Genomic DNA, 27,925 nt, shown 5'->3' on the forward strand with positions numbered 1-27,925 from the left:
ATGAATCTGGGAAAATGTGACATTAGAATAGGTGTTCTGTATTATTAAAGTGCCACAATGGCAGAGTGCTAAATATGAGTTCAGATGCTCCCTGACTGTGTCGTCATAGCAATAGATGATAGGCCTGACATGATTTTTGTTCTGTATGCGAAAGGCCAGAAAAAGAATGAGTGTTTTTATTAATTCAGCGAGCAAAAAGGTTTTATCCACTCCTGAGGTTCTTTCTGCATCATGACAGAAAAAGCTTTTGTTGGATTGAGAAAATGCAATTAAGCACTCTTCAAGTAATTTCCAGACATGGGGAGCATCAGGGTAATAAATCTAAAGCATTCCAGTCGATGTCTGGTTGGAATGTGTTGGAGAGTAAAGGGAGAGATATTATTCCAAAGATTAAAGATTAGTTAAAATTACTACAGTTACACAAAATCTCATTGACGTTATGCAAGCAATTAATTAATAAAGGTAAACAAATATGCCTGACTCTATTTTGTGAAAGATACCTTTTCAATTCATCAAACAAAAGAAAATTGAAACTATTAAATCAGAGAAGATGATAAAAGTCATGGAGGTTTTCTTTGTAAGAATTAAACATTGTATTTTCTAATGAGCAAACAAAAGTCTGATACATTTATATTTATATTTGATCAAACTTTTGCATTGCATTTAGGTTTAAGCCTGTTGAAGCTGTTTTAACTTGAGCTGAGCATCTCTGTTTAAGATATTAAAATGAACATAATTAAGGACAGTTTTAGCACAACTAATAGTGTTTGGCACAACAAGTGAAAGTTTTCATTCCAATACTTTTTGGTTAATGACTTAATAAATTACTTTTAATGCATTTGAATTACGATGACATAGTTTCCTAGATTTAGTGAAAAAAACGTTGTGGCTTTACTTTTTTAAATCACCCCACTGTTCAAAATGTCAGAATTACCAGCAGCTTTACTCTTTATAGTCTTTTAAGACATGAAGCCATATCATCGTCATAATCACCAAAATGAGGCTTCATCACATACGTCTCTGTAATTAACCTATACATTTTCTTATAATTTGTAAACTAACCCTTTATTGCATAGTGGTCACTGCAGTGGACAGCTATCTAAAAACAATTGTTTTTTTTGTGTTTCTTGAGGATTTTTATGTTATAAATACACACAGACCACTGAAGTGGACACTATGCATCATAAAATACACAGTCAACTACTGGCCATCAGCTGCAAGTGCAAGAAAAGTTTTGTTAAAACCAACATGGCAGACAGACAAAAAAAAACAACTCAGGAATATCCAGCCCCTCCTTCTACTGTAGAGTACGGAAAAAAAAATATTGTGACATCAAGTAACCCAGACTAATGATGTATTTTCCAAATTACAACTTTGTATTTGGAGAAAATTACAACTGATCACCTAGAAAAAAATATTTAAAAAAATGTTTTTTCCCGCCTTTTTTTAATCCCTTAAAAAAAATCAAAAACTCTTTGGAAAAAAATCCTGACACAATTCATGCAGGAAAGGGTTATGATACGGATATATATTCAGTAGTATAATAATCTGTTAGATGCAGCTGTATATTTAGAACATTTCCCTGCTCCATTCTTCACAGTCAAATCATTCCCAAACGGGAATCCACACCACTGGTGTCAGACGTGCATGAAAAAATATTATGTCACTATGAATATAGCTGGTGGCCGGCGCTCTGAAGGGCAACGCTGATTTTTTCTCTCCTATCTTCAATTCTGTTCAGACGTGTTGATGGGTCTTATAAAGCTTTCCATGGCTGAAGTCCAGTAGTCTGTTAAATCTTGGGCCACTTCAGCTTGATGCAGTCAATGTGCGTGAACAGCATTCACTGGCGCACATCAATTTCTGAGATTCATCTGAGTGCTCCCAGTGTGCGCTCAACTTTATTTCCCTTCCTTGTGGGGTTCTTCATAGCATAAATCTGACATTGAGTCTTCATATCCAGCATCTAGACCAGTGGTCCCCAAACTTTTTCACTTTTTCCTGTGAGGGCCAGATAACTTTTCCCTTCTCTGGTGGGAGGCCGGAGTCAGTTTGTAACAGAAGAAGTGTTACACGTTTATCACCTGCGCTGCTGGAAATTGTTGGGTGGGGTTGAGGTTGAAACTGTTTGGGGGGGTGGGAGGGGGTGTTACTTGATTGATTTTTACCCAGAAAGCACATGGGCAAAAACCGTTAGTGAAACGGTCACTGGGACTGACTAGTATATATTCCATTGAGGGAAGGTAACTTTAACATATGAATTCCTCATATGTTAACATAAAGGCTCGTTTTGAAGTATAAGCTGCTACTTACAGGCATTGCTTCAAAGAGCTCGACCTGGATGCTAGCAAACAACCGTACTGATTAAATAACATGAAAGTCAAGCAGTTCCCTAAAAGTCCAACAGATGGCAGCAATGTGCCACGCAAAACAAAACACCCACAATTTACAGGACACACTTCCTGCTAAAGAGCCCCCTGGTGGTTGAAGATATGGAAATATATGAAAAGAAATCTGAATGCTCTCTGGTATTGTTCAGGGATGCCTCCGGACCAAATGTGGAGGCGGGCCGTAGCTTGGGGACCACTGATCTAGACAGTAACCATGGCAGCAAATTTATTTGAAAACTATTTAAAAATGAGCTAAAACTGAATTGGGTCAAGGGATTTAGAAGAACTAAAGTATATGCAAAGATTAAACTATATTGAATTTAGTTCAAAATTTACAAAAAAACAAAACAAAACAATAATTCATAAACAAGACTCCATTTCAAACTCCAGCGAACACACGGTAATTTGAAACCAAAGATTAAAGAAGCGACGTGGCCGCTGCGTTGCTGAACAACTCCCAGAGCGAGCCATTAACAGGCAACAATTAGTTTCTATGTGAGCGTGCGGCTCCGGTGGGAGCGATTAGTCCGTCACAAGGTGTTTCACGGCACAACAAAGAAGTCGACCCATCTGGGTCAGGAGGAAGGGGAGTGAAGCAGGTGTACTCTCCCAGAGGGGAGCTTCAGGTAGGTTGGCAGGCAAACAGGCATTTGACACCCTTCTAACCACATGAGGCCTCAGAGGTTGACAGCTGGTGCTGCACGATGCATGAAAAGTCATTGTTTCACATGGAGAAGATGGACTGCAGGTGATGCAGCTGCTATTTTTAACCCAGAGGCTCCCTGCAGGAACAAATGCTCCATTTAAGTCTTTCTTCTATTTCTCTGTTCTTCTGCCTACAGAGATTTGTTTCCATTAGCGATGGTCCAAAATCATTTTTTCACCCACTTTTTTTTATCTAGTTACTTTATGTTGCGCAAAACTATTGATTGCATTGAAAGAAATCAAATTAAGCTTAAGTGGCAATTGTGGGTTTAAAAAGTCCCTGAGGCACACTGAATCATTTTTCCTTCATTGTTGGATTAGTAATGATCAAGTAGAGTGTTTCTTTCTTTGCCAATTTTTTTATTTATTATTTTGGCTAAAGTTATTTATTTTATTTTACCCTTTGAAGGCTCTCTGAACTGGCAGTATAAAGGGACAAACTGGATTATGTAAGATTGTTTATACTTTAAAGAATGGAAACGTTTGTAGTTTACTAAGGTCAGCATCTCTGCCACTTTTAAAGCTTTTTTTTTCTTCTAAAAATGGCGCCTGGGGCACAGCTCAGCCAGGTGGTTATGATTTATCTCGTGACCAACTGGGAATAAGGGAACCTTTATTGTCAGAGCCGTGAGGCTGCTGCTCTTATGGGGTGTTAAGAATTCAATGTATGCGAAACAGGAGCCATTTCTCGGGTCATAATAACTGTTCCATCATGGAAAATTAGAAATTTAAAACTGAGCATGTCCATTTTCTTGGTTGGAATGACAATAGAGCAATCACAGTCACTGTCAAACTTTCAAACCAATAATTGTTCCACCAGGTCAGCATTAGAGGCTAAAATGTCCCCTGAATCAGTTGAATAGGCCTAAATTTACAAGTACAGCAAAATTTAGGCTTTTTGAAAAAGAAGAAAGCGAAAGCTCATCAAGCAAATCCTTAAAAGGGAACTGAAAGGAGGAGAACGAAAGCCTGTTGTGTTCCCCAGTTTCCTTTGAATATCAACGAGTCCTTTGTGCCTCAAAAGTCTTCCAGTGTGGACTTTAAAGGGCCTCTTGAAAAGGGCAATTTTACCAGTAAGAGGTTGAACCAGCCATGAAGAAAAAAAACTAAAAAGTTTTTGATTATACTCTCGCTGTTTTAGTTTATTTTTATATTTTGTACATATTTAAGAAGATATAATTGTTAGTTTTTATACAGATGCAATGGAGTTCAATTGATAGCTTGAAATAAACACAATATTGTTGTTTTTACCAATAGTGGTCAGAAATGATCCGTCTGGGGTTGTAGTTTATTTTTAGAAAGGTAGACTGACTCTAAGCTGAAGTCATCACAGCGCTTACACTTTTATGGTAAAGTTTAATCGAACATTTATTCATATTTCAGCATGAACGCCACACAATTTCTTCATTAGTACCAATATTATGGTCAAACTTATACTAGACTAAAAGTGCAACGTTGCTGCACGTTTTTTGTAGCATAAACATAAATGAGAAGATATGCATCACTCTCATGTCATTTCCTTACAGGAACCACATTGCATTTTTATTTTTCCTCAGAATCAAGACTGTAACAAGGCAACAAAACATGTTTGATTTAATATTACATAATATACCTGGAAACATCTGAATTATACAAAGCAAGACAAATAACCAGCATCCAGATGTGCGAAACAGCCTCATCAGCGTATCTGTAGAGGTTTGTGTGCAGAAAGTTTCTGTACAGATAACAGAATATATACTTATAAATATTACAACATTTGTTGGTGGTTAAAGGAAGTAGAATATTACCTTCTAGCTGCATTTATGAGCTAAACATCATGTTCATGTTCATTTTTATTGCAACTAATAATGTGTGGCACAACGAACAGCGGTTTAAATTCCAGTAAATTTTGGTTAATGACTGAATCAATACATTTGCATGAATTTGGATTATGATGACGTATGGTAGTTGATACCTAGATTTAGTGAAAACTGGAATTTTGTGGCAAGATGCTAAAATTACCAGCAGCTTTACTCTTTATAGTCTTCTCAATCATGCAGCCATTTTAGGGAAAAAAAGTGAAATACTTGGAGTCCTACAGGTATATTTCTGTATTAAAACTGCTTAATTGGTCTGATGTAATATTCTTAACTTAGAATTGTGATTTTTTTAGCACAAATGATCATAATCACAAAAATGAAAGGTTTGATCACATAAGTCTCTGTGTAATGAATCTCTAAATGTTGTTTTAGTTTGCAAATTAAGTTACTGTATATATATTCTTATATATTCTGAAGTTTTTGACCTCTTCCTGTGTCACTCTTTACAGTCACAGCATTCTCAAATATGCAAATCAAGATGAATAATCCGTATCCGATAGTGCAAAACAGGTTTGTGTGCAGAAAGTTCCTGTGTAGGTAACAGAATATAGGATTTTGTTTTTTACTTGTTATAAATATTGTAGGATTTGCTGGTGGTTAAAGGAAGTAGAAGAGGAAAAAATCTATGTTGCTCAGCATTTGGGAATCACTGATAGAAACATAGACGTAGGGAGGGACTCAGACTCTGGGGGGAGTCCTTGCGTGATGTAGGAAACTTCTATTTCGACCTTTAATAGTCACACCAGCCTGCATGCATGCATCTCTTGACCTCTCTCACATCAGGTGTCCATGTAGAGCCAGAGGCCATGGAGAGTGCACACACACATTCACACACACACACATGGTCTGCTGCACGCTAAGGGAAGCCGTGGGTGTGGGGGCTTCTTTCACTTGTCAACAGGATGAGAAGCAGGGATGATAGAAGCTGGAGCATTACTCTCCTCTGGCCTAGCTCTGGGATTTCCTCAGCTGTACATAGAAGGAAAATGCAGCATTATATGAATAGATTTTTACCCCCCATCCTCTCTTCAAAAATACTTTGCTGGCCTCAGCAGGGAAGTCTGTGAGGAGAAAGCATGAAGACTGGATTTGCATTGAATTTCCTCCATTCTGTGTGTGTGTGTATGCGTGCGCGCGCGTGTGTAGGCGTGTGTGTGCGTGCGTGTGTGTGTGTGTGTGTGTGTGTGTGTGTGTGTGTGTGTGTGTGTGTGTGTGTGCGTGTGTGTAGGGGTGCGTGTGTGCATGTGTGCTTTTTATTCGTGTGGATCTTTGTTTCACTTGAGTGTATTTTCCCTCTCACCTCCCACAGGGCAGCAATAACATTAACAAAGCATCTTGATGCACTGTAATTTGTTGATACAGGGCTTCTTTGTGTGTTTGATGCCTTTTTGAAGCAGTATTATGACTGCAATTTAATAATCCCAGCCTGCCATTATGCATGTGGATGTGTGTAGATGCCTCGCTCGCTTCCTCTTTGGATCTTTCCTGTGGCCTGGTTGACTGAGAGGTTGGAACTCGTTGTGATTTGTCCTTCTACCCCCATCCCACTGTGGTCTGTGCAGGGTGGAAAGGAGCCAGCCAGTCTGCCCACCAAACAAGCTACTGCTGGAAGAGTGCCTGTCTGCGGAGCAGGTGCCCACTCCCGAGCTCATCCAGGGCTACGTAAAGAAGGTAGGACTGCTTGGCAAACGCCAAGCTGAAGGTTTTGTCAGTCCACACTAGAAAGGAGGAAGCAGGAAGAAAGGATGATGGGGGAAGTGGAGGCTGGAGAAGGGCTTATCGCCTAAACTGGGGAAAGTAACAGATTGTTTACTGAGAGTGAATAAAATACCTCCAACTCAAATAATGCGTAAAGAAAAATGCCAACATGTCCCACTGTGTGAATGCTGATAGAGCAAATATATTCATGCAGATGAGCCGTCTGAGCACATTTCCACCTGACGTTTGTAATACCTCCCTATAAAGTGGAAAAACAAATAAATCCATACATAAGTTTATAAATAGTAATGTGAAATACGTATTATGCCAATTTAATGAATACTTAATAGAAAAGCTTTTTTTTCTTGCTCATGACAACTTTCAAAAATCTTTAATGGTGAAGCTTGTTAAATGCATTGATTTGGTAAAATCTTCACTCTCTTCAAATTGTTTTTGATATTTTTGAAGGATTGAAGGACTTTTCTGACCTCCGATATTCAGTTTTGGAAATCTTACATAATGACAACAATGGTCTGCGTCTTAGTTTGCCAAAAGTGTTTTTGTGTGTGTGTGTGTGTGTGTGTGCGTGTGTGTGTCTGCGTGTGTGTCTGCGTGTAAATCTGTTAAATGAAGAAAATCATCCTTTGCCAACAAAAGAGGTGGTAATTTTTATGCCAGAATCACTTTTGGCAAAATGATTTAGGAAGGTGATAATCAAATTTTTGTAATCAGTTTTCAGTCTTATCTATCATTGAGTGGGCCCCTGCAACATTTCTATTTTATTTAACAAAACTAATTGAGAGTTTCCAACTGAGCCTTATGGATCTCTGTCTGGCTGAAGAACTCATTCATGTTCAGATTTGTATAGAAAAATTTCATTTGAATTTCTCAATTCTTCCTTTTTTACAGTTATACGAAGACTAACAGCTCGGTTTGCATTTTAAAGTCCAACATTTAAGATGAAAACAGCTAATTATAACGTGCAGAGATTGAGAGCAGGATTGTTTTCTAAATTCTGACAGATTTTTTGTTTTTTGATTTCTTGAGCTTTTTATGCCTTTTCACAGATTATTTTGTGTTTTACTTGAACTTTTAAATTCTGGTGTGAAGTTCATGTGAAAAGCTCCTGCATATTTACTGCCATGTAACAATATTGACATTTTTAAAACAAAATGTCCCTGCTTTAAGTTTAAAGTGTTTCAGGTGTTTCATAGTTTCCAGCTGAAGGCCAGATTGTCTGTGAACACTTGGGGTTAAGCAGTAAAGTACATTATTTTAGAAGAGTGACAACATAATAGTTATTTTATGTAATTGGTACTTTAAACATAACAAAACATGGGGGAGGTGGCAAAGCGTGGGTACTCCAGGAGATGTCAGTAATAAATTAAAGAGGGAACTCTAAAGGCTTTGATTTTGTTGCCAGTCTGGCTGAATGTAGATCGCTCCGTTTTTGTTCCAGAATAGCCATCAGCCTCAAAGATAACAGGTAAATCACAGTTTTCATCATGTCAGAGCCCCAGTGTTTTAGCTGTGAATTCATCCGATTAGGGTCTAATTCACAGCAGTTTATGTATGATTAGATGCAGGGGAATCAGTGGGAAGCTAAGGAGTAGACAAAGAAGAGGAAAAGAGAGGTTAGCAAAACAAGGAACAAACCTAGAAAAAATGAAAACAGATTTTAGATTAATTCAAACAATTTCCCTGAATTTCTCAGGTGTGTTATTCAGATAATATGATCTGACATTTTTTTCCAATTATTTCTGCTCTGATTTGATCATGATGCTAATAATCTAATTAAGAAAATCTGAAAACAGTTGTAGAGATTTTTTTTTCTCTAAATATTTATCTTGATTCATTTGGAAAAAACGTAGTTATTCTTTTGGTTTACAGCAATTATACTACAATATAACAATTAAAAAAATGTTTATTTTACTTCTCTTGATTTAGCCAAGACACTGGGAAATTATATATTTTTTTTTTTAAAGTTTATTTGATAGGGACAGACACACTTTGACATAGACAAACTGAATAAAACAGCAGTCCTATGTTTGCATCATGGTGCAATAGCAACAGCTAATTCGCAGCACTTGTCCCTAGTTGGGCTTTTAAAAAATTTTAAAAAACTCTAAAAATTGAAGTGATAAACATTAAAATAGCACAACATAATGTATACAAACAGAAAAATGTTAAACATCAAAAATGGGTACAGTTCTGTTTTTGACATAACCAGAGTTTAGATTTTTGAACGTACTAAAACTGGTTACAGGCTTTAAATGAACAGGAAGTGAGTTCCAAGCTGTAGATCTTCTCACAGACGCAGCACTTTGAGCAAAAGTGGTTCTTCGAAAGGAGATCTTAAAATTTCCATCCAAAGCTGCTCTGGTAGATCTGCTGTTGCCCTGCAGTCTCTGTATACAATCGCTTAATGGTGTAGGTGCAAGTCCATTTAAACACTTAAAAATCAATTTTAATACATTATAATTTAGAAAATTTGTAAAATCCAAAATGCCAAATTTAGCCAAAAAGTGACAGTGATGGAATCTAATCAGCTTTTGATATAAAACCTTTCAGGCCCGATTATAGAGACTTGCTAATGGTTTGAGTAGTTTGATTAGTCTGAGACCTGACAGTAGCTCCATAGGTAAAATGTGAGGATCAGTGAGGTCAAAAACAACTCTGCACAGTGAAGTGTCAAACAATGTCTAATAATTTTAAAACAATTTATATTCGATCTAACAGTTTTGCAAATTTTATCAACATGGGTCCTAAAATTTAACTGAGCATCCAGAATTATTCCTAAATATTTTTTGTGTGATTCTTGTTCAATAGGGTCCCCATTGATCTGAATATTTAAGGACAGTAATGATGTTTTCTTGATTAAAATGCAAATGCACTTTGTTTTCTTTGTATTGAGAGTTAAGCAAGAATCCTTTAGCCATGATGATAATCTCTGCAGACTGTTCTGAAGTTTTTCACTAACAACAATACCGCTTTTGTGCGATGTATAAACAATGCTGTCATCAGCATAACATTTGTGCGATTGACTTCAGGACAAATTTCAGAAAGACTATTAACATACAAACTAAAAAGTACCAGACCTAAGATGGATCCTTGTGGGATCCCTGTTACAATTTTGCAGAAGACAGATTTACTGTTATTAATGACAACGCGATCTTCCAAATATGATTTAAACCAAGACAATGGTTTATATTCCTTTCTATTGGAAATTATCAATACTGCTGAATTTGTGTAGAGAGAATAAATAATGCAAGTGACATTACAGTATTTTAAGAAACCAAATGGATTTCCTTGGTACTTTTTTAAAGTGAAGCAAAGGAAAAATGCTTTCTAGAGGTCTTTTCACTCACTTTGTTTATATTTTTCCATGGCAGCATTGTTCAGCGTGTGTTTTAAAAAAACTGAAAATAGACAACAAAGGCATAAAATAAAGTGCCGAACTGAAAAACGGAAGTACATCTGGAAGCCTTCAAGGACTGGCGATGCTGGCATGTTGTAATAGCTGCAAAGGAATGTGCCAAAATATTTTCTGTGCAAAACTATTTTTAAAAAATTAAATTAAAGCAGGTCATTAGGCTCTCAAAATACTTGGAATTGAAGTATTTCTCAAATATATGATGATAAAACCATAAATTTAATCAGATGTAAAGTGCTGAAATCTATTCCACAGAAATACCTTCAGAAAGCCTTGAGAACTACTGATGGAAGCTGCTTTAAATGAATAAAGAGCATCCGAGTGCTCTGGAGGTGTAATGTAAAGACATGAGAGATGATTCCTCACTTTTGCATATTAGCATAAATCTAGCATTAAGATGTAGAACAGGGTAAATGTAGATAACTCATAGAGATGCATTTCTATACTCAGGATAAAGTGATCCATTAAAAGACTCTGTGGGATGAGAAGCTGGATTCTGCGTTAATAAGGCTTTAAAACACAGCATAGTGTTCAAAAACGCTCCTTTTATGTGTCTGAGCATATTGAAGTAGATAAAATGGATATAATAATGGTGTTTTTCTTTACTCTGGATGAGATAAAAGTAGAATAGAGAGATTTGAATACCCTTCTGATGATTTAATAATAAACTGGCTGTTTAGCTGCTGTTGCTTCACTGCTGCAATATAGTCAGTTTGAAATGGCACTTCAGCTGATATATATGACGTAGCTTATGGTTTGTTTTATTGTGGAAATGTTGCGTCATTATGATTCAGAGCTCCTGCCTGGTCTGTGTTTTACAGTCCAGGATGTGGGCTTTTAAAGGTTCTCCCCCGAACCCTTATGTACATTTTGCCCTTCGATTAGTCATGCAACCACAGTCCTGTAGGACCTCATTACTGTTGGTTATCATTTTAATCTTCTGAGCTGCAGGAGGAACAGGAAGCCTTGCTAGAAATCTATTAAATAGGAAGTGGACATGGATGAGTGGCTGAGGAGTGAGAAACAAAGAGTGTTTTTCTCTGCGTTTGGTCTCTTGAATTCCTTATTTTTTCCCCCCCCTTCCAACACTTTTTCATTCTTCCTCTCATTTATCTTTCCTTTATTCTCCTTACTGACGTAGTCTCTGTCATTATCATTTCAGCTTCTTTTTCTGTCATCTCTGCCTGCTCTGTCTCTCTCCGGGGTTTTCATCCTGACCTTCAGACACCTCCTCCTGGTGCTGCTTTAATAACTTACAGGGGAAATAGGAAATGTGGTCTCAAGTCAAAATTGAAATGGGGTTTTCACCACAGGCTGTTGATATTCCAGTGGCAGTACACGGTAAGCTACTCCCAGAATATTTTTCATCAAATTTGTGCCCTGCATCGCTTTGGTTAATGAAGAGAAATGATGCGATTTCAACCTCGAAACCTCATTTTTGTGACCTAAGGACGATCCCCTTTGAGCCGGTGAAACCTCTCTGTTCATTTAGAATAAGAGGCTCAGAAAAATGCAAATCATTAATTTTACCCTTCATTTATTTTTCTATTCACGAGAGTCGATTTCACTAAAACCATTACTATTCCCAGAATATTATCCTTTTAGGTTCTTTTAAGCTGCTTTACACTTATTTCCAATATAAAAACTTTGCTGTGTTTGGACACTGATTCATACCTAATTATAACTTTCATCAGCCTAAATCCATGAAAATTATTTTATATGGTCTTCCTTCATTTTTATTTCAGTGTATAAACTTACCCAACACAAGGGAAACCACAAAAGTGTTGATACCGATTGAACCAAAATGCAGAAAAACATCCAAAAAATAAACTATGAACAGTGGATGGAGTTAATAAAATGCCTAAAAGATCCAACATTACACAGATATTGACAAGAACTTCCAATAAAAGTTATTGTAAACAGGAACAACTACTGTTTGAGTTGAACATTTCTGTGGTTGAGAATATCACTAGACACAGTGATGTTCCTCAGGGTTCTGTTTTGGACTCCCTTGTTTTTACTGATACAGTTGAGAAAAATATTTGTCCCCATTCCTGCAATGTAATTATTGTTCTAATATAACCTAAGTGCAGTTAGACATCAAACATTTATTCTGCAGATTTAAATAAATTTACTTTGCACACAGAAATGTTGTTCCACAAAATTGATACCTCCCATTAAGAACCGACTGAGGGCTTACAAATATTGGAAGAACTTTAGTAAATGTGTATCAATTGAGGAAATAGTATGCAAAAAAACAAAAAGAAATCAGTTCAAATTTGAGAAGCTCGATGAGGATGAACAAAGGTCTCTCTGCATTTCCAAATATCAAGAACTGCAGAGACAAATGTCATTAAGAAATTCAAGGAGAGTCACATGGCTCAAAACAATCCTGGCAGAGGTGAGAAAACTGGTGAGGGATGTTTCCATAAAGACACTTTCAAAAGCGGCAAAATAAAAAACCGACTTATGCGAGTGAGACATATAGTCTCACATAAGCTCTTCACAGGAATGGAAGACAAGGTTGCAAATCTGCAAAATCTTCACTTCTGCAGAAGAGGCCCCTTAAATTCAGAGAGAAATACATTATTGAAACCCTGGTGAAAGATTGCGTGAAAGAAGCATGTCCTTAAGTGAGAGAACACAAAATAAGAGGCCTTGCTTATGTTTGGAGAAATAAAGGAGGTGCCTTTTACCCAAAAGACTGCATCCTCACAGTGAAAAATGATGGTGGCTTCTGTGCATCTGGAACTGTGATTCTTGTCACTGTGAAAGGAATTATGATGAAAGATGAATGTGGGAAAAAGGAAAATGTAATCAGAACAAAGGTCTTGGTTGTTGCCAATGAGCCTGAACATGCAACGCTGCTGGCAAAGAACTACCCCCAAAATGGAGGTTATTGACTCACTTGCACAAAGTCCTTACTTGAAATCCAATACAAGTATGTGGGATAAACCGAAGACAAAGTTCCCTGAAGTCAATTACATCTGAGAGAATTTGAGGCATTTAGAAAAAAATAATGAGCTGGTATTTCTCAAGATCCGAGTCTGTGACTTGTTAAAAACTGAAACGGCAAAAAACCAGACAGTCATTACAAGCATTTAGCATCAGGGGAGCTAATGCTTCTGTCAGTAGCTGCATGCTAACATCACATTTTGTTGTCTGGAGCCATTAACCTGTAAGGCAAGAAATCTTTTTAATCCTTACCATACAGTCTTAGACAGTTTAATCTCACCCTATAGTCATCCAGACATGCTTTCTGCTTCAAAGTGCAGTTTCTGTCCTACATTTCACTCTGCATTACCTCCCCATTCTGCTGGACTATGATGTATTTCACAATTACTCCTGTCCCCATATTTTCTTCCCACCTTATCGGTTTGTTTCTTAACTTAGTATACAATGAGACATAGTTGACTTATGAATGGACAGTTCCTCTAAAATTGACCTCTGGGCATCGCTAAAGGAAAAGAAGATGGTGACGTGTTAACTTGTGTTCATTCAAAGTTGTTCCATCTTTTGTTGTCATCCATAGATATTTTGTTACTAATTTTCCTGAAAATTAGTAACATGTTGTGCCATTACTTCCATTCTACTGAATATTGCTTCTCCTATTTCCAACAAGCTATTTTTCCATTTCCATTAACTGTTTGTTATTGTCGTGCAGATGTTTTTTTTTTTTTGTTTTTTTTTGCTTAGACTCATTTTGTTTCTCATTCACTTTTATTTGTGTCAATCTGCCATCCTGACACTCGTCCTGTCTTCTGGCTTGTGTTACCAAGATGAGAAATAAATCTGTTCTGAATTGTTCTGAATTGTCAAGTGCCAGGACTTAATGAAATGATGATGACAAAAACCAAAATGGAACCAAAAGTAAATTCAATCAGCACAACCCATCATCTTGGATCTATTGTTCTATCAACTGCACTGACATTAGTCAGTCAGAGCCATTCATTTTTACCTCAGACTGGCCGCATTACCATAAAATGAGATGCAGCAGTTGCTCCCTTTTATGTCAGCAGTTCCATTTGAACATATCGGAATGGGGAATATTATGTGAAAGCAGCCAGACGGCATTTAAATGATGCTAAACAATATGGCTGGGAACAGAGTGACTGTTTTCCAATTCAATTTCATAGTGAATAACCTGCAGTTTGATTTGATTTTTATTTTCTCCTCCCAATGAGGCTCAAGATAGAAACAGGGGCCGCCTCAGCTCAGAGATAGGAGGCACAAATGGAGAATGGCATCATTAACATTCCCTGACAGTTAACGTTTCAATCTGCAGCGGCACCGCAATGCCGACACAAAATGCCACATGACAAACAGGAAAAACAGAGCCGCCAGATTTGGGATAAGACACAGGTCAAGATCATCGAGGCGTCCCTGATCGAATCAACAGCTGTGTGATTGCAGAAGAGGCATACAGAAAATGTAGAGTTAAGCCAAAATTATTCATGCCACCTGGCGGTTTCTGATAAGAAATGAGACGGGCATTTCTCAAGAGATAATAAGAAAATGCAGCTTAAAGACGGGTTTTGGTCATCACTCTATAAAAGAAATAAACGCAAAAACAGAAGCTGTATTATCATTATAATGCACTGATGGCACCTTTGAACCACATTTACTGCATTCGCTTTACTAAACTCAAAGGTTTGCTGTAGAGAAACTTATTCTGCTGCATAGTAGAAATGGCAGCAGAAGAAGAATTACCAGAAAGCACAACCTTTGCACAAAAACAAATTATAACACATTTAAATTGGTCATAGGAGAGTTAACACAATAATTACCACATTTTTTAAATATGGTTTTCAAAAAAAAGACAGCTGTTAATTTGGGATATCTGGGATATTAAGGTCAACCATAAGTACATGCACACAGGCTGCTGCAGAGTTAACAGGATTCGTCACAATACAAGGGATGGAACCAATCACAACATTACAGCAACTTTTCTGTCAATTATTCTAGCTTCATCATTTTTATTTTGCTCTTTTTCTCCACAGCAGATGCAGGATTTCGCTGACCAGGGGGTGATGTTTGTGGGATTTGTCCAGGAGCCATACGGAGCGCCTTGCACCCGGATCAGAGAACCAGAGACCCCCTCCCTGTCTTTACACTCCAGCCCCAGTTCTGTCCTTGGCTCCTTGGGTAGCTGCAGCCCATCAAACCCCTCAAGCCCCAGAAACCAGCCAGATCCTGGAGCAAAAAGTGACAGTACGGACAAAGAGGGGGGCACGCAGGCATCCCGACTGGATAGGGAGAGAAATGAAAGCGAGATCAGCAGTGAAAACCACTCAGGTTCTGGCGGAGGGCGAATTCGGGACGGCATCTCACCGGCAGCATCTCCATTATCAGAGGGAGACCCGGAGAACAGCGAGGTTCTGACCGAGGAAGACTCGTCGTACCACAATAACAACAAAGACATCAGCGGAGACAGAAAGGAGAGGCCAAGACACAGACGAGGTGATGGTGAGTGGTCACTATGGTTACAATTTCACATCACAACTAAGAGGAAAGAAGTTGTTAAGCAAAAATCAAGGTAATTATTACCTGCATGCTGGGATAAATGAAACGATCTGCTGGGAAGCAAAAGAAATGTGATTGCACTATGCTCTCTGTGTATTCAGGTTTTTTCTAAATACCCCAAAAATGTATTCTGGAACATAACTAGCCATCCATTTTGCTTCTCTACCTGATTAATCCTTTTAGACTGCCAAGGCTGCTGGTGTGTTTGCAGTGGTTGTTCAATAAGATCATGGAAAAGTCTCATTGAGCATATTCTGATGTTTAATTAACTCATATTTACGTCAGTTTTGAATGCTATGTGAAGCACGTGCATAAGCCTTTAAACTACCTGAGATTATTCATTTTCTTTGCTTCCAAGCAGCCAGACCTGTTTGTAATCTCTTAATTTAATTCTCTGTTCAAGGCAAAGAGTTTCTAAAGGCATTTCGAGGTTTTTCTTTTTACTAAGTTTGAATCTAGTCATTATAGCTGACCATGACAGCAAATTGTGAATTCTGACCCTTGTCAAAAATATGAAAGTGGATGAAAAGAAGCTTTAGGCCTAAAGAAAATGTCCATAGAAGAAGAATGGCATCTGAATTTCATCCCTTTAAAGAAACATGAAAGAGTCCAACCAGCCCTGGAAACAGAACCTTTTCTATTATTATGTGGTGTTTTTAGCATTTTAACAATTCCTCTGAAAAACGAGTTAAGAACATTTTGGAAAAGATTTATAAACACCCCTTGACAATCTGATGAGATGAACAGAACTTAGTTGGACATTGTTGTTACATGTTTTGTGCACCAATATGGTGCTTCAACCTGATTAAACCCTCAAGAGATCAAAATAATCAGCAGAAAAATGAGCAATAGCAAACTTGTGTTACGTATATCGATAGTAATCTGACTTTTTGTTAATTGCAAATCCATAAGTTTTGCCAGTTCAAAACTGAAATTAACTCCAGAGTTTTACAGTTCTTATATATTTTCATTTTCGAAGTTACATACTTTACCAGACTGTAATTTTCAAGGTTTTTGTATCATTACAATATTCTGAATATTCAAATACAGATTCAAACAGCAATTTTGAGCAGGAATGAATGCATACATACATTCCTATTCAATAATCCTTTAAAAAAAAGTAATATAAGGGAGAGAAAATAAGCAAAAGAACAAAGTAAGGCTTTGTTGTACCTTCAAGGCACCCAAATAACTATTAATTAATAACCCTTTAATAGAAACAAGAAAGTTTGGTTGCCTGAATGCAAAAATTATGACAAGTAAGAGATTGTTTAAGACGTTCTTATTGTACTATCCATTGCTTGTTTGTTTCAGTAAACTGTTCTGCTTTTAACCAATGTAATATTGGCACTAAATACACCTACAACTAGTCCAGTGGTTCCTTGTTTAGTAATTTTGCCACAACTTGTAGTTGTTTTTATTTCTGGAAGCGTTGGCATATAAAACTAAATGTATTTGTGTAGATGCCCATGATTAAACGTGATTAAGTACTTACTCATAGTTTAGCCAGTTGGGTAACTACATGCTTTAAATGTAAGCAGAACTAATTAATCCACAAGGGGAACCATAATTAAAGGTCAACATGTAAAACTTCACAAATGCTTTTCTCTGGGCTCTAAACTTTAAAGTTCAGCAAAATGACCAAACAGTAATTCTTACAAATTCCACTGAAAGGCCAAATCATGGAGGATCGTAATTAAAGGTCAAAACTTTAAATGTAGGAGAGCTGCATCTGCTACAGTGATTATGTCCACTATACTAATATCACTATGAAGTACTAATGGATTTCCAGTCAAAAAAATACAGATTTATACTTTATGAAATGTGCATGACTTGTAGCTGGTTTCACAGCAGATACATTTGCTGTGGATTACATCATTTTAGCCAGGAGGGTTGAGAATGAGCTGTCATTCCCTCACAAGTATTCAAACTGAAAGATTTGACTTCTCAAATGATCTCCATCTTTGTAACTTTGTGTTTTTGTCTGCAACTCTACTTTTTTTTTTTGTTTAAGAAAAAAAAGAATACCACTGCAGATTTCTCCTAAAAAAAAAAAAAAACTCACTCTGCGTCTGTGGAGGTGTCATTTCCTGCAACTGCTAGAACGTTACACAACAATGTGTCGCCTCGGGACATAATCCCTTCTCTCTGTCAAACACAAAGAGAGTCGTCTTATAACCGAAGCTATGGAGCGTACAAATTTGCGCACAGCTGATGATGCCGGGAGTTTTTTTTTTCTTTTTTTTGAAGCTGCTCGTTTTGTCTGTTCGGAAAGCGAGCCAGCTACACGCCTTTGAGTTGTTCTTCCTGCACATTTATAGTTTCAGCTTTCTTTGAGTGTCTGGGATTAACAGATGGAGACGCCCACCACTTTCAGCGCCTCCTACAGGCTCCCATCCTGTCACTGAACCTATTTATGATGCATGTCTGCATCATGTGCGTTCCCAGAGGGAGCTTTGTGTATTGTATACCAGCTATTAGATTGAAATGAACTCATTATTAGGTGTTATATAATAGATTTGTGTAATTTTTCGGTCTTTATAATCACGTGTTGACATGTATGCAGTTCTCCGAACATGGTGTGGCAGCCCACCATCACCCAGTGGTCCATCTGGGCTTTTTGCTGTGAGATAATCCCCCACTGACTTGTCCTCTACCTCCCTCAGCTTCACAGCTCTCTCCACTCTTTCCCCCGTTCCTTCTCCCAAATCTCTGTGACAATGCCAGTAGCGCCGGCATCGCAGCCAGCCGGGGCGGTGAAGGAGTCTGCCAAAATCCCATGTCCCTCTCTACTAATGCCCAGCCTGCCGAGAAAGCCCAGGAGTCTCTGCTGCTGCTGCTGCTGGCTTGTCCTCGGTAATCCACAAATCTTTGAGGTGAACACTGTGCAAGTGCTGGCGCTGAGGCTGGCAGAAAGCTATGGATTACCGCTGAAAAAGAAACACCACCAGTGAGATCGGAGCTTTAGCGAGATCCTCTAAGTCTGGGAACACGGAACGCTTGGATGACTTGGGGAAAACGACAATTCCTTCTCGTGAAAAATCTCTTTGGGATCAAAGTCATTTAGATGAGCAGGAACAGTCTGTGAGAAATTAAATGTTACCGGTGTTATTTTCTGCCAAGCAGGTAGAAATCTGACAAATGGAAAGTACTTAAGGAAGATGCAGAAAGATAAACTGTTTTTGATTTTTCTGAACTTTTTTTCTGCCCAAATTTTGCATTTATTTAAAACTGTTCTGTCAAAAAAAAGCAAAAAAAAACACTTATTTTTTGCACTAGATTGGAATAACACTTACTAGTCACTTTATAAGGAACAAAAGTTCATCCTCAACCAATCACATGGCAACAACTCAATTAATTCAGCCATCTAGATCTGGCAAAGACCAATAGCTAAAGTTTAAACCGAGAATCCAAATGGAGGAAGGACGAGGATTGAAGTAACTTTGATTGTGGCAGGTTGTGGGTGGACAGCCTGCTCTGAATATTTCAGAAACTGCTGATCCACTGGGATTTTCACACAGAGCCATCTTTCAGCTTTACACAGAATGGCCTGAAAAAAAAGAAATTGTCCAATGCGCATTAACTGTGTGGACAAAAATGTTACGTTGATATCAAAGGAGAATAGCTATTTCCAGATTATAGAAATGCAACAGTAGCTTAAATAGATTGGTACAATAAAGCAATGCAGAATGCCATAACTGAATGCATAACATGTTAAACATAAAAGGAGATGCTCTGCAGCAGCAGAAGACTGCACAGCCCAACTAAGATCAGTGAACTGAAGCTAAAATTTGCATGAGGTTATAAATGTATCGTGTGGCTTGATAAGTCTCAATTTTAGAAATAATTTTAATTTCACTGCATATGTTCTTCTCTAATGTATATTTATTAACTGATTTGAACACAAAGTACTTATTCCCACCATAGAAACCAGAAACTACCACTATAGTTGTCTGAAAGATTGTTAAAAATGTGTTACAAGTAGAAATTTCACCTTAATGTGACACTTATGTCTTTCAGTTCTTGCTCTTGGCAAAACGCCTGAATGCTAATGATGCTCCTCTGTTGTTTTATGAGCTAGAACAGAGTCTTATACTGGCCACCTTCGCATAAGAGGTCCCTCTGGCTCTGGAAGGAACTTGGCAAGCGGCTGCTTTAAGAGATTTATGTTGGCTATTAATGTCCTATCTCAAAGATCAAAGATTATTAAACCTTGTGTTCTTCTATGTAGCAAAGTATCTGTTCCTCTGCAGTTTATACAGTGGAAATTACAGAATAAAAAAATATGTATATATCAAATTTGCTATTGATTTAGGAAAAGTTAAGTTGCTTTTTATCTTGGGGAAGAAATGAGACTCTAGTGAAATCTCTGACACCAATGCAGTTTTTTTTTTCTATTATTAATCACCCCAATATAGTCGACCACTTTTAGCTCATGAAAGCAAATTCATAATCTTGGCAAGAGTTTCATCCTATTGTTTTATGTTTTATTCATAGATTAGGTCTCTGTTGCAGCTTTCCTGCACTGTGCAACTCCAACAAAATCCCTGTTGCATGTTTTCCTGTGTTACAGTTGCAAGGCTTTGATATCGGTGATTTTGCAGTGAGTTCTGGCAGATGTCTGTCTGCACAGATTTCCATCAGAATTATTACAGAATTTCGCATGAAAGCCTGGCTTCGGGTGGATCTGTTATTATCTCACAGTCCAGTATGATGGACATCAGAAGACAGACTTCTTATCTTATTTTTCTCTATTTTTCCTCCCACGCTGTCCTGCTGAAATTGCCCCTCGGCAAAGCACTCAATCCGCCTCCTGTGGTTTCTATATGTTTCCTCTGAACTGCTGAAAACACTCACATGCTCAAAAAATAAGTTACCTAGCCTTCTGGCTGAAATGCAGTTTCCTTGCTGCAACATAATTAGACCATGCAAATCATTCAGACATAACTCAGAAAATAGTTCATGCTGTGAAGCAGACAGGAAGCACATTTTCATCCAGTGTCTGTTATTCTGCCGTTTATGTTGCAATTTAATCCACAAGGCTGTCAAATTAGAAGCAACGGAGTCAACCATGAGGAATCTAGTTTTAATGTGAATTACGCTTCTTTTTGTCACATTGCCAATGTCCTTTTTTATTGTTTTATGTTTTATGCTGGCTAAGTGGACCAAATCTAAACAAATAGTAAAAAAAGTAAGTGGGCTAAATAAATTGTAGCTTTTTTGTGTGTGTTTTGTAATCTTTTGCTCGTCCAAAGTCGTTCCTGTTTCCTAAAGCAGTCACAACAGTCATGTACGCATGGCTAGGTAAGTAAATTAGCTCATGTCTTGCAGCACATTCATCAAGTTTTAGGGCGGCTATTAGCTACTTTTTGAATTCAAAAGGGAGACAGTTTAATTTTCAAATGATGCTTCAAAATGTAACTTTTTAATGGATGTGTAAGGTGCCGTAAACCAGTTAACATAAAAGCGATTAGACTGGGGAAGCTCTGGCAAGTTGGAGGCACATTGTTGTCTAAGATTTGTTTTCCATATTGTTCCCTGTTGTAACATTGTTAGCATTGGGAGGGTAACGGGAAGAGTGTGTGAGTTTCCTCCTGTTGCCGTTGATCTGATATTTCTCAAGAGGGGCAAATGAAAAAGATTTAAGGAATTAGGAGGACCAGCTGTCACATCAGTCTGTGGAGCCAAATAAGAAATGGTTATAAATGATTCATTCTTCCTGGATGGCTGGCTGGCTGACGGATGGACGGACAGAGGAACCAAATTGATGAAGCAACGGTTCCATTACCAAACACCACCATCCAAAACCGGCGCGCGTGTTGGTGTGTTTGAGTGGGTGGCAGCGTCACACATGCTGCTCATCCATCTGGTTCACTTGGGGAATGACAGTCTGACATTTGCATTGGAAGAAAAGGGGAAAATGTTACCAGGCGCGATTGGCAGTGTTTTCTCACAGATCCAAACCCGGCTCACATCTCACGTTTTGTGCTTTTTCAAAGCTAAGCTGAGCAAATATTCCACTCGCTCGCATCACAACTACTAAAACTCTTTTGCGCTTTGATTTAGTATGATTCGAGTGAAGAACAGTGTCAAAACGAACTGTAGGCAAATTTCTGAGCCTGTTTCTCTCTCCAGAGGCCCGCTGCATTATGCATATCTATTCTTGATGTAAACAATAGCTAGCTGCGCAGCTTTTAATGCATTATTCAAGGTTATAGCACGAATTAGCTCGGTTACAATAAAATGGTCCCTTTTAAGTTCTGCATCAGCAGTGTTACATCATTTATAGAAGACATTAAAAGAAAAGAAGAGGATGGCTTGTATTGTGAAAATTATCAAATTGCTTTTGATTCAATGCATGTCTGATTCAAAGAAGGCAAAATCCTTGGGAAAGATTTTCGGTGTATTTGTGAGTCACGCTCGGGGCGTCATAAATCCCATATTGTATTTCTTTTTCATTTCTCCTATTATTTCACACCTGTCAGGTGGAGGTATCTCGTTATAGTTCTTTGCATACAAATGTAATTTATTGACACTAACTCATTTATCAGTCAGCAAAAGTTTGATAATAAATAAATAAAATAAAACAATGCAACTTAAGTCTTCAGATGATCCAAAAGGGTCAAAAAAGGTTTTAATCTTCTGATATAAATGACCTTTTTTAATTTATGAGGTTCTACAATTAAAACAGAAGGCACTAGCTAATTTGAACAACTGTAAGATAAATGCTATTTTTTCATCCCCTAATTTAATTTTAATATTTTTGTGTTTTTGTTTTGTCGTGAACAGGACTTTTCTACACGAAGCCCCTCAGTTTATGACAGGAGACACCAAATATTAACCCCATCCCATGTAATTCTGGATGACTCTTAATATATGACTTCTTCCAGCTCATTTACATATTTTAATATAGGTGCTTTCTTCTGATAATTTAAAGAACTTTGAAGCCATTTTGTGGTTTATTCAACAACTCTATATTTACATTTTATGTGTTTGTGTTTCTACAATATGAATCAACACACCGTAAATCAATTCCTTCACCTCTTCGTATGTTGAAGTTATTAGTCTATAAGCATTCAGATGCACTTTTGTTGTGACATAATGAATTATTCTCAGTAACTGCTTAAAAATGCAGCTTTTGCCACGACTTCTTAGGGGGATTTTGATCCGTTTTTCAGAATATTAAGCAGCCCTCAGTATGTGTTACTTCTCCTTTTCATGCTTAAGAACCAACCACATAATTCACCAAACTACTCAGATACATTAAATGACTCTATTAACTAATACGTTTGTTTTTATATCGAGATAGGGTCTTTAAAAAAAATATGAATCAACTTGCTCTACATGTCAACATGTAAGATTTACAGGATATTTCACTGTTTTTTTTAATATAATTATCAATAACTATAACACAGCTGAGTGGTTGATTTAATATCAACTAATTCACAGCTATAAAGACTTGCGTTACGATGTTTCAATGGTAAATGGACTGAACTTATATGGCGCTTTATCCGATCATTTTGACCACTTTACACTAGAGTCACATTCACCCATTCACACTCACAAACGCTCACACATTTATACACCGATACGCAGCTCGGTAGACAATTTGGGGTTAAGTGCCTTGCCCAGGGGCACATCGACATGTGGCAGGAGAAAGCTGGAATCGAATCTACAACCTTCCAATCGCAAGACGACTTCTCTACCCACAGAGCCACTGTTGAAGATGATCCATAACTAGAAACTGAATATTCTAGTTATAGATTAAGGCTTTAGCTGCTCATTCCCCCTCAGTTCTGCGTAAACCATCTGTTACTCATTTAACTGTTAAATTGAAGGATTATATCAATTTCTACACCTGATATGCATTCATAGTCTGAACTTCTCTTTTATTAACAGTGAGTAGTAAACAGATAACTCATTAAAATAAACAGGGCTTTACTATTTTGGACCTGTGCGCTAATTGGGGATCTCAGGGTTATGAACGTATTTTACCAGGGTCAGTTTCATGCTTTGTAGGCAAAATCCTGTCTGACTTACTGGACAGTCTTTTTTGTTTTTGTTCTGTTAATGCAAAAAACATTAGATGAGGTAGAAAATATACTTTGAGGATTTGAATATTGAGCTTTAATCTTATGAGATTAGATATTTTTAACACCAGAATGTATTGGCAAAAAATCCGTCAGGGAAGTAGAGAGAAAAATGACAACACAGGAATAATGCAGATGATGTGAGAAATGTCAAATCATTGGCACCAACCAATGAAAAGAGCCCTGAAAAACAAGCAGTTATATCAGGAGGCAAAAAAACATCTCAAGATCTCATTTACCTTTAAACTAACATTTGACTTTTATTGCCAAATATCCTATTTGTTGTATCATTATTATTGTAAATAATGGTTTTTGTATGATAAATGCCTGCTTTTTTAAATAATGACATTTACAGACCTTACACAATATTATCTACTGCATTGCAGAAACAGATTTCACATCACATAGAGAAAAAAGTGGAATAAAGTTGCGTTGAAAACACTGAAACACACAAACTGTTATTTGCAGCTGATGGATGATTAGAATGAACAGTGCAGCCAACTTTTCTTGGCTGCGTTGCTTGTGATTGTTCACGATTTGGCTGAAATCCCCTGGTTTTCATCTCAGAGGACAAGAAAAGAAAAGCCTGCACCCAGTGGAGAGTTACCAAGTTATTGCAACAAAGTCTCAGGAAATTAGACAAGTGTGTGATTGAAAATAGCCAAGCACTAGATATCAAACTTTAAATTACAATAGCTCGTCAATATACTGTTGGAACAAAGCTCTTCTGTGTTGGAGCCAAACGTTTACTGAGAAATTCAGAGCAGCTTTTAGCATCTGAGAGTCTTCCCAGAGAGACACGGATTACACTTTGGATTTTAGCCAGTGTGTAGCAATGGTTCATGTTGGCTGAGAAAAACTTCCTCAGATGCAGCAAATTCTCGATTCAAATCAATTACAAAGTTCTGTTCTCTGTCTTCCTTCAGCAGGAGTGGAACTGCTGGCTTTGTACAACAACCCGCCGGTCCGAGAGGGCCAGGTGAAATACTACACTGTCAAAGTGCCTCTGCGGGTTCAAAGCTATGAAGAAGGCATCAAAGGTGTGGAGGCCAACTGGTTGGACCACATGACCCAACACTTCAACAACGGCGCCTCGCTGGTTGACGGATATTTCTACCTGGGCAACGGGAACGGTATTGATTTCAATTTTAAGACCAATCAACCCAGTTGTGTCCCTTTATTTCTGAAAACAGTCAAGATCTCTGTCAATACCTCTGGTTGTCTGTGGAAGTCCACACTGCGGCTGCTTTTTCATTGTTTGTTGACCAGGTTGCCCTTTTTTCCATTCACTGAAGTACCAGTAAAAATGTCAAAGCAGATGCTAAGCTAACACCAGTCTCCATGATCTCAAACGCCTGAGGCAAGAGGTTATGAACCTTACCTGGTGTGCAAATAATTATGCGTTAGCTGACATTTGCTTTTCCTCTAGAAAACAATCAGAAATGTCACATTTATATAAGCCGTTTGCCTTGTTTGGTTGGATTGGTGGATTAATCATTCAGAGGGCTTCTATATCATAACATTATTAAACAGAGATCATCAAAATTTTGACCATAAACTTGAAAGTCTTCAATTTACTTTTTTTTGGGGATGACTGCACAACTGATGTCTTAGTGTAAGTTGTTCCTTTTGCTGAAGTGAATCCAGTTCAGTGGATTTTACAAACTGAAAAATCTCCCCAAATAAAAGAAGGATAATTCAGAAATTACATGCAGACCTTGAAGAAAACAATGCAACTGAATTTGGAGAACAACTAAAGGCTATTTGTTGTCTAAATTACAGAGGAATCCCGCTTATTTACAGTTCAGTATGCGCAGATTGACCTATTTGTGGGTTTTTCTGTGAAATATAACTTCAAATTATTTGCACAAACGTTTTTGTTGAGAATTACCTAAAACATTGGAAAGAAGATTCAGCTTGAGAAGCTGAAATTCCTATTTGAAGCTGCTTAACTGGCCAATCGGACAAAACAGCTAAGGCTGTTTATACAATGTGTATTAATGCAAATATAAGATATAATTGGTATGTAAACTATTAAAATAGGGAGTTATAAGCATTGTCAGATTCCACTGTATTCACAATACAGAGCAGATGCATTTTGGAAATAAAGTTGCACAACATCCAACACACAAACACAATCATTTGTTTTTATTAAGCACAAACTAATTTATCACTGGTTGATAGAAGCTAATAAATCTGCTGCTGTTCTTCCGTCTGACTCCTGGATGTTAAATGTATAGATTTTTTTAAACTTAATTCTGAGTTAGAGCACCCTTTGTAATTCTTGGCACTATTCCCAGCAGCATGCAGACTATGCCTGTATATTTTTTCTTAAAACCGTGACGTGAAGCATATCCTGGCAATGCTAATGGCCGACATGTTTGATTGGTTGTAGTTGACACTGGTGACTTATGTGCAAGGATAGATAAATGTCCTTCAAGCCCCAGCTCATCCGATCATCAGCATCTAAAACAGATTTACACAGACTCTCTGAAATATGGAGCAAAGTGTATCCCATATAAATCAATTATGCTGCTCTGAATTCAATTTATTGCTCAGTTTTTTTTTATTTTGGCTCTAAACATAAACAACCATAAACAAAGCACTAACATTGTAACGTTATGACATATTTCCCTTTTGGAGCTTGATGTTATTTTGCGCCTCTTGTCTTCCTTTTGTCTCTTTTTGTCAATTTAGTGAGAGATGTGGAGTAACACACAGATGGACCACGTAGCATGTTTATTTAGCAACATATAGCACTTTATAATGTTAACTAATAATAATTCTATCAACTATTTCTGGTGTTACTGTTCCCTTTGAAGGCTCCATATCGTTCCTACTCCTATAATATTTCAGCAGGCGCTGCCATGGGGCTTCCCCCCGTCTCAAAGCCTGGAGCCAAACTCAGCCCCTTCGTATCTGTAATCACTCAGAGGCCGATGCAAATGTAAAATTGTCCTATGCTGTTAAAGGCTTATCTAAGTCATAGCACCCTTAAAGTAATTTCTTTTTACTATATTCTGACTGTTAAAGTTAATTTTATAAAAAAGAAAGCGTAAGACTAATAATTTGTGCAGGTTCTTATATCCTATATAGAACAGATTCTTTTTATTTTATTTTATGAATAATTGTTTAAAAGGATCAATCTTGATTTTAGTTTATTCCAAAATCCAGCAGATCTAATGAAATGCATGTTTCAAGAGTCAAATAGAGGATGATGTCCAATTTTAGGGGACGGTTGGGAACCGTGTTATTTCTCTTACATCAGACCCCAGCAGCTCTGTGACAGCAGAGAAATAAGCCGACAGAGTAAATACAAGGCAAAACTCATTAATCTGGAAAAACGAACGCTCCAGCAACTCCGAAACAAAGATAATTAACCTGATAACAAATTGGTGCTTCCTTGCATATTTTATGTCCTGAAAAATGGAGTAATGAAGTGTATTATTATGATTACACATACAAGAGTCCTCTAACATTTCTCCCATCTTTCATGTGGTGTTAAAATATGCAGAAAATCTTTGGACTGTCAGCAGCATTTGCCACCATTGTGCTTTACTGATCCTTACAGCTGGATTTAGTTCACGGCTCAAAGTTTACCACTTTTAAAAATAGACAACTTTACTGGTGTAAGTTTAGTTTTTTTGGGGGATATTTGCTCTCCAGAGAGCAGCTGGCAGAATGACATCAAAAGCAGCAGCAGCCTATTTGTTGTTAGCAGCTAATTACATCAAACAGCCGAGCAGCTCAGGGCTTTTGAATCGGCTTCCATTCCTGCCATCTCCATATTTAGCAGATGAGTTTGTGAATTGATGATGGGGCTCTTGACATGATGCAGGGGACCATCTCAGCCTCATGAACATCAAGGACATGTTTGACAGCAAAGCGGCACTCTAAAGGACACGGACCGGCAGACTTATGGCTGGATGGGAGAAGCCAGTGACAGTCTTGATTTGCAGCACAGAGAAAACAACTTGTCATGCTCTGATAAATACACGAACTGTCTAATGAGTCATTTTGCTTTTTTAAGACCGACCTCTTTCTTGGATATTAGGTTTGATCGTGGGTGTCTGCCTTTCACTATAGGTTACAGGTCTGGGAAGCGCTTGGAAGAGTTTTATCAGCTTCTTGTTGAAGATTTGTGTAATTTTTCTGTTCTTGTCTTCTTTCAATAGCCGTGCTATTTCAATTCAATGATGGACAAAATGTGTATTTTTTTACATTTCT

At 37.6% G+C, this 27,925-nt stretch overlaps 1 protein-coding gene across 5 annotated transcripts in view; it reads left to right on the top strand.

Annotated features, from left to right (window-relative positions):
* Window positions 1-27,925, top strand: part of rftn1b (raftlin, lipid raft linker 1b) — a 140,398-nt gene that overhangs the window by 68,255 nt on the left and 44,218 nt on the right. For 3 of the 5 annotated variants that reach the window (XM_017309611.1, XM_017309612.1, XM_008431182.2), the window contains 3 exons: window positions 6,517-6,625; window positions 15,086-15,551; window positions 24,625-24,831. In XM_017309611.1, the coding sequence (XP_017165100.1) occupies window positions 6,517-6,625; window positions 15,086-15,551; window positions 24,625-24,831 (782 nt within the window). The remainder of the gene's footprint in view (window positions 1-6,516; window positions 6,626-15,085; window positions 15,552-24,624; window positions 24,832-27,925) is intronic. The other 2 variants (XM_017309613.1, XM_017309614.1) reach the window with 2 other exon arrangements.

Source organism: Poecilia reticulata, linkage group LG16 (assembly GCF_000633615.1).
Source record: "Poecilia reticulata strain Guanapo linkage group LG16, Guppy_female_1.0+MT, whole genome shotgun sequence".
Lineage (NCBI taxonomy): Eukaryota > Metazoa > Chordata > Actinopteri > Cyprinodontiformes > Poeciliidae > Poecilia > Poecilia reticulata.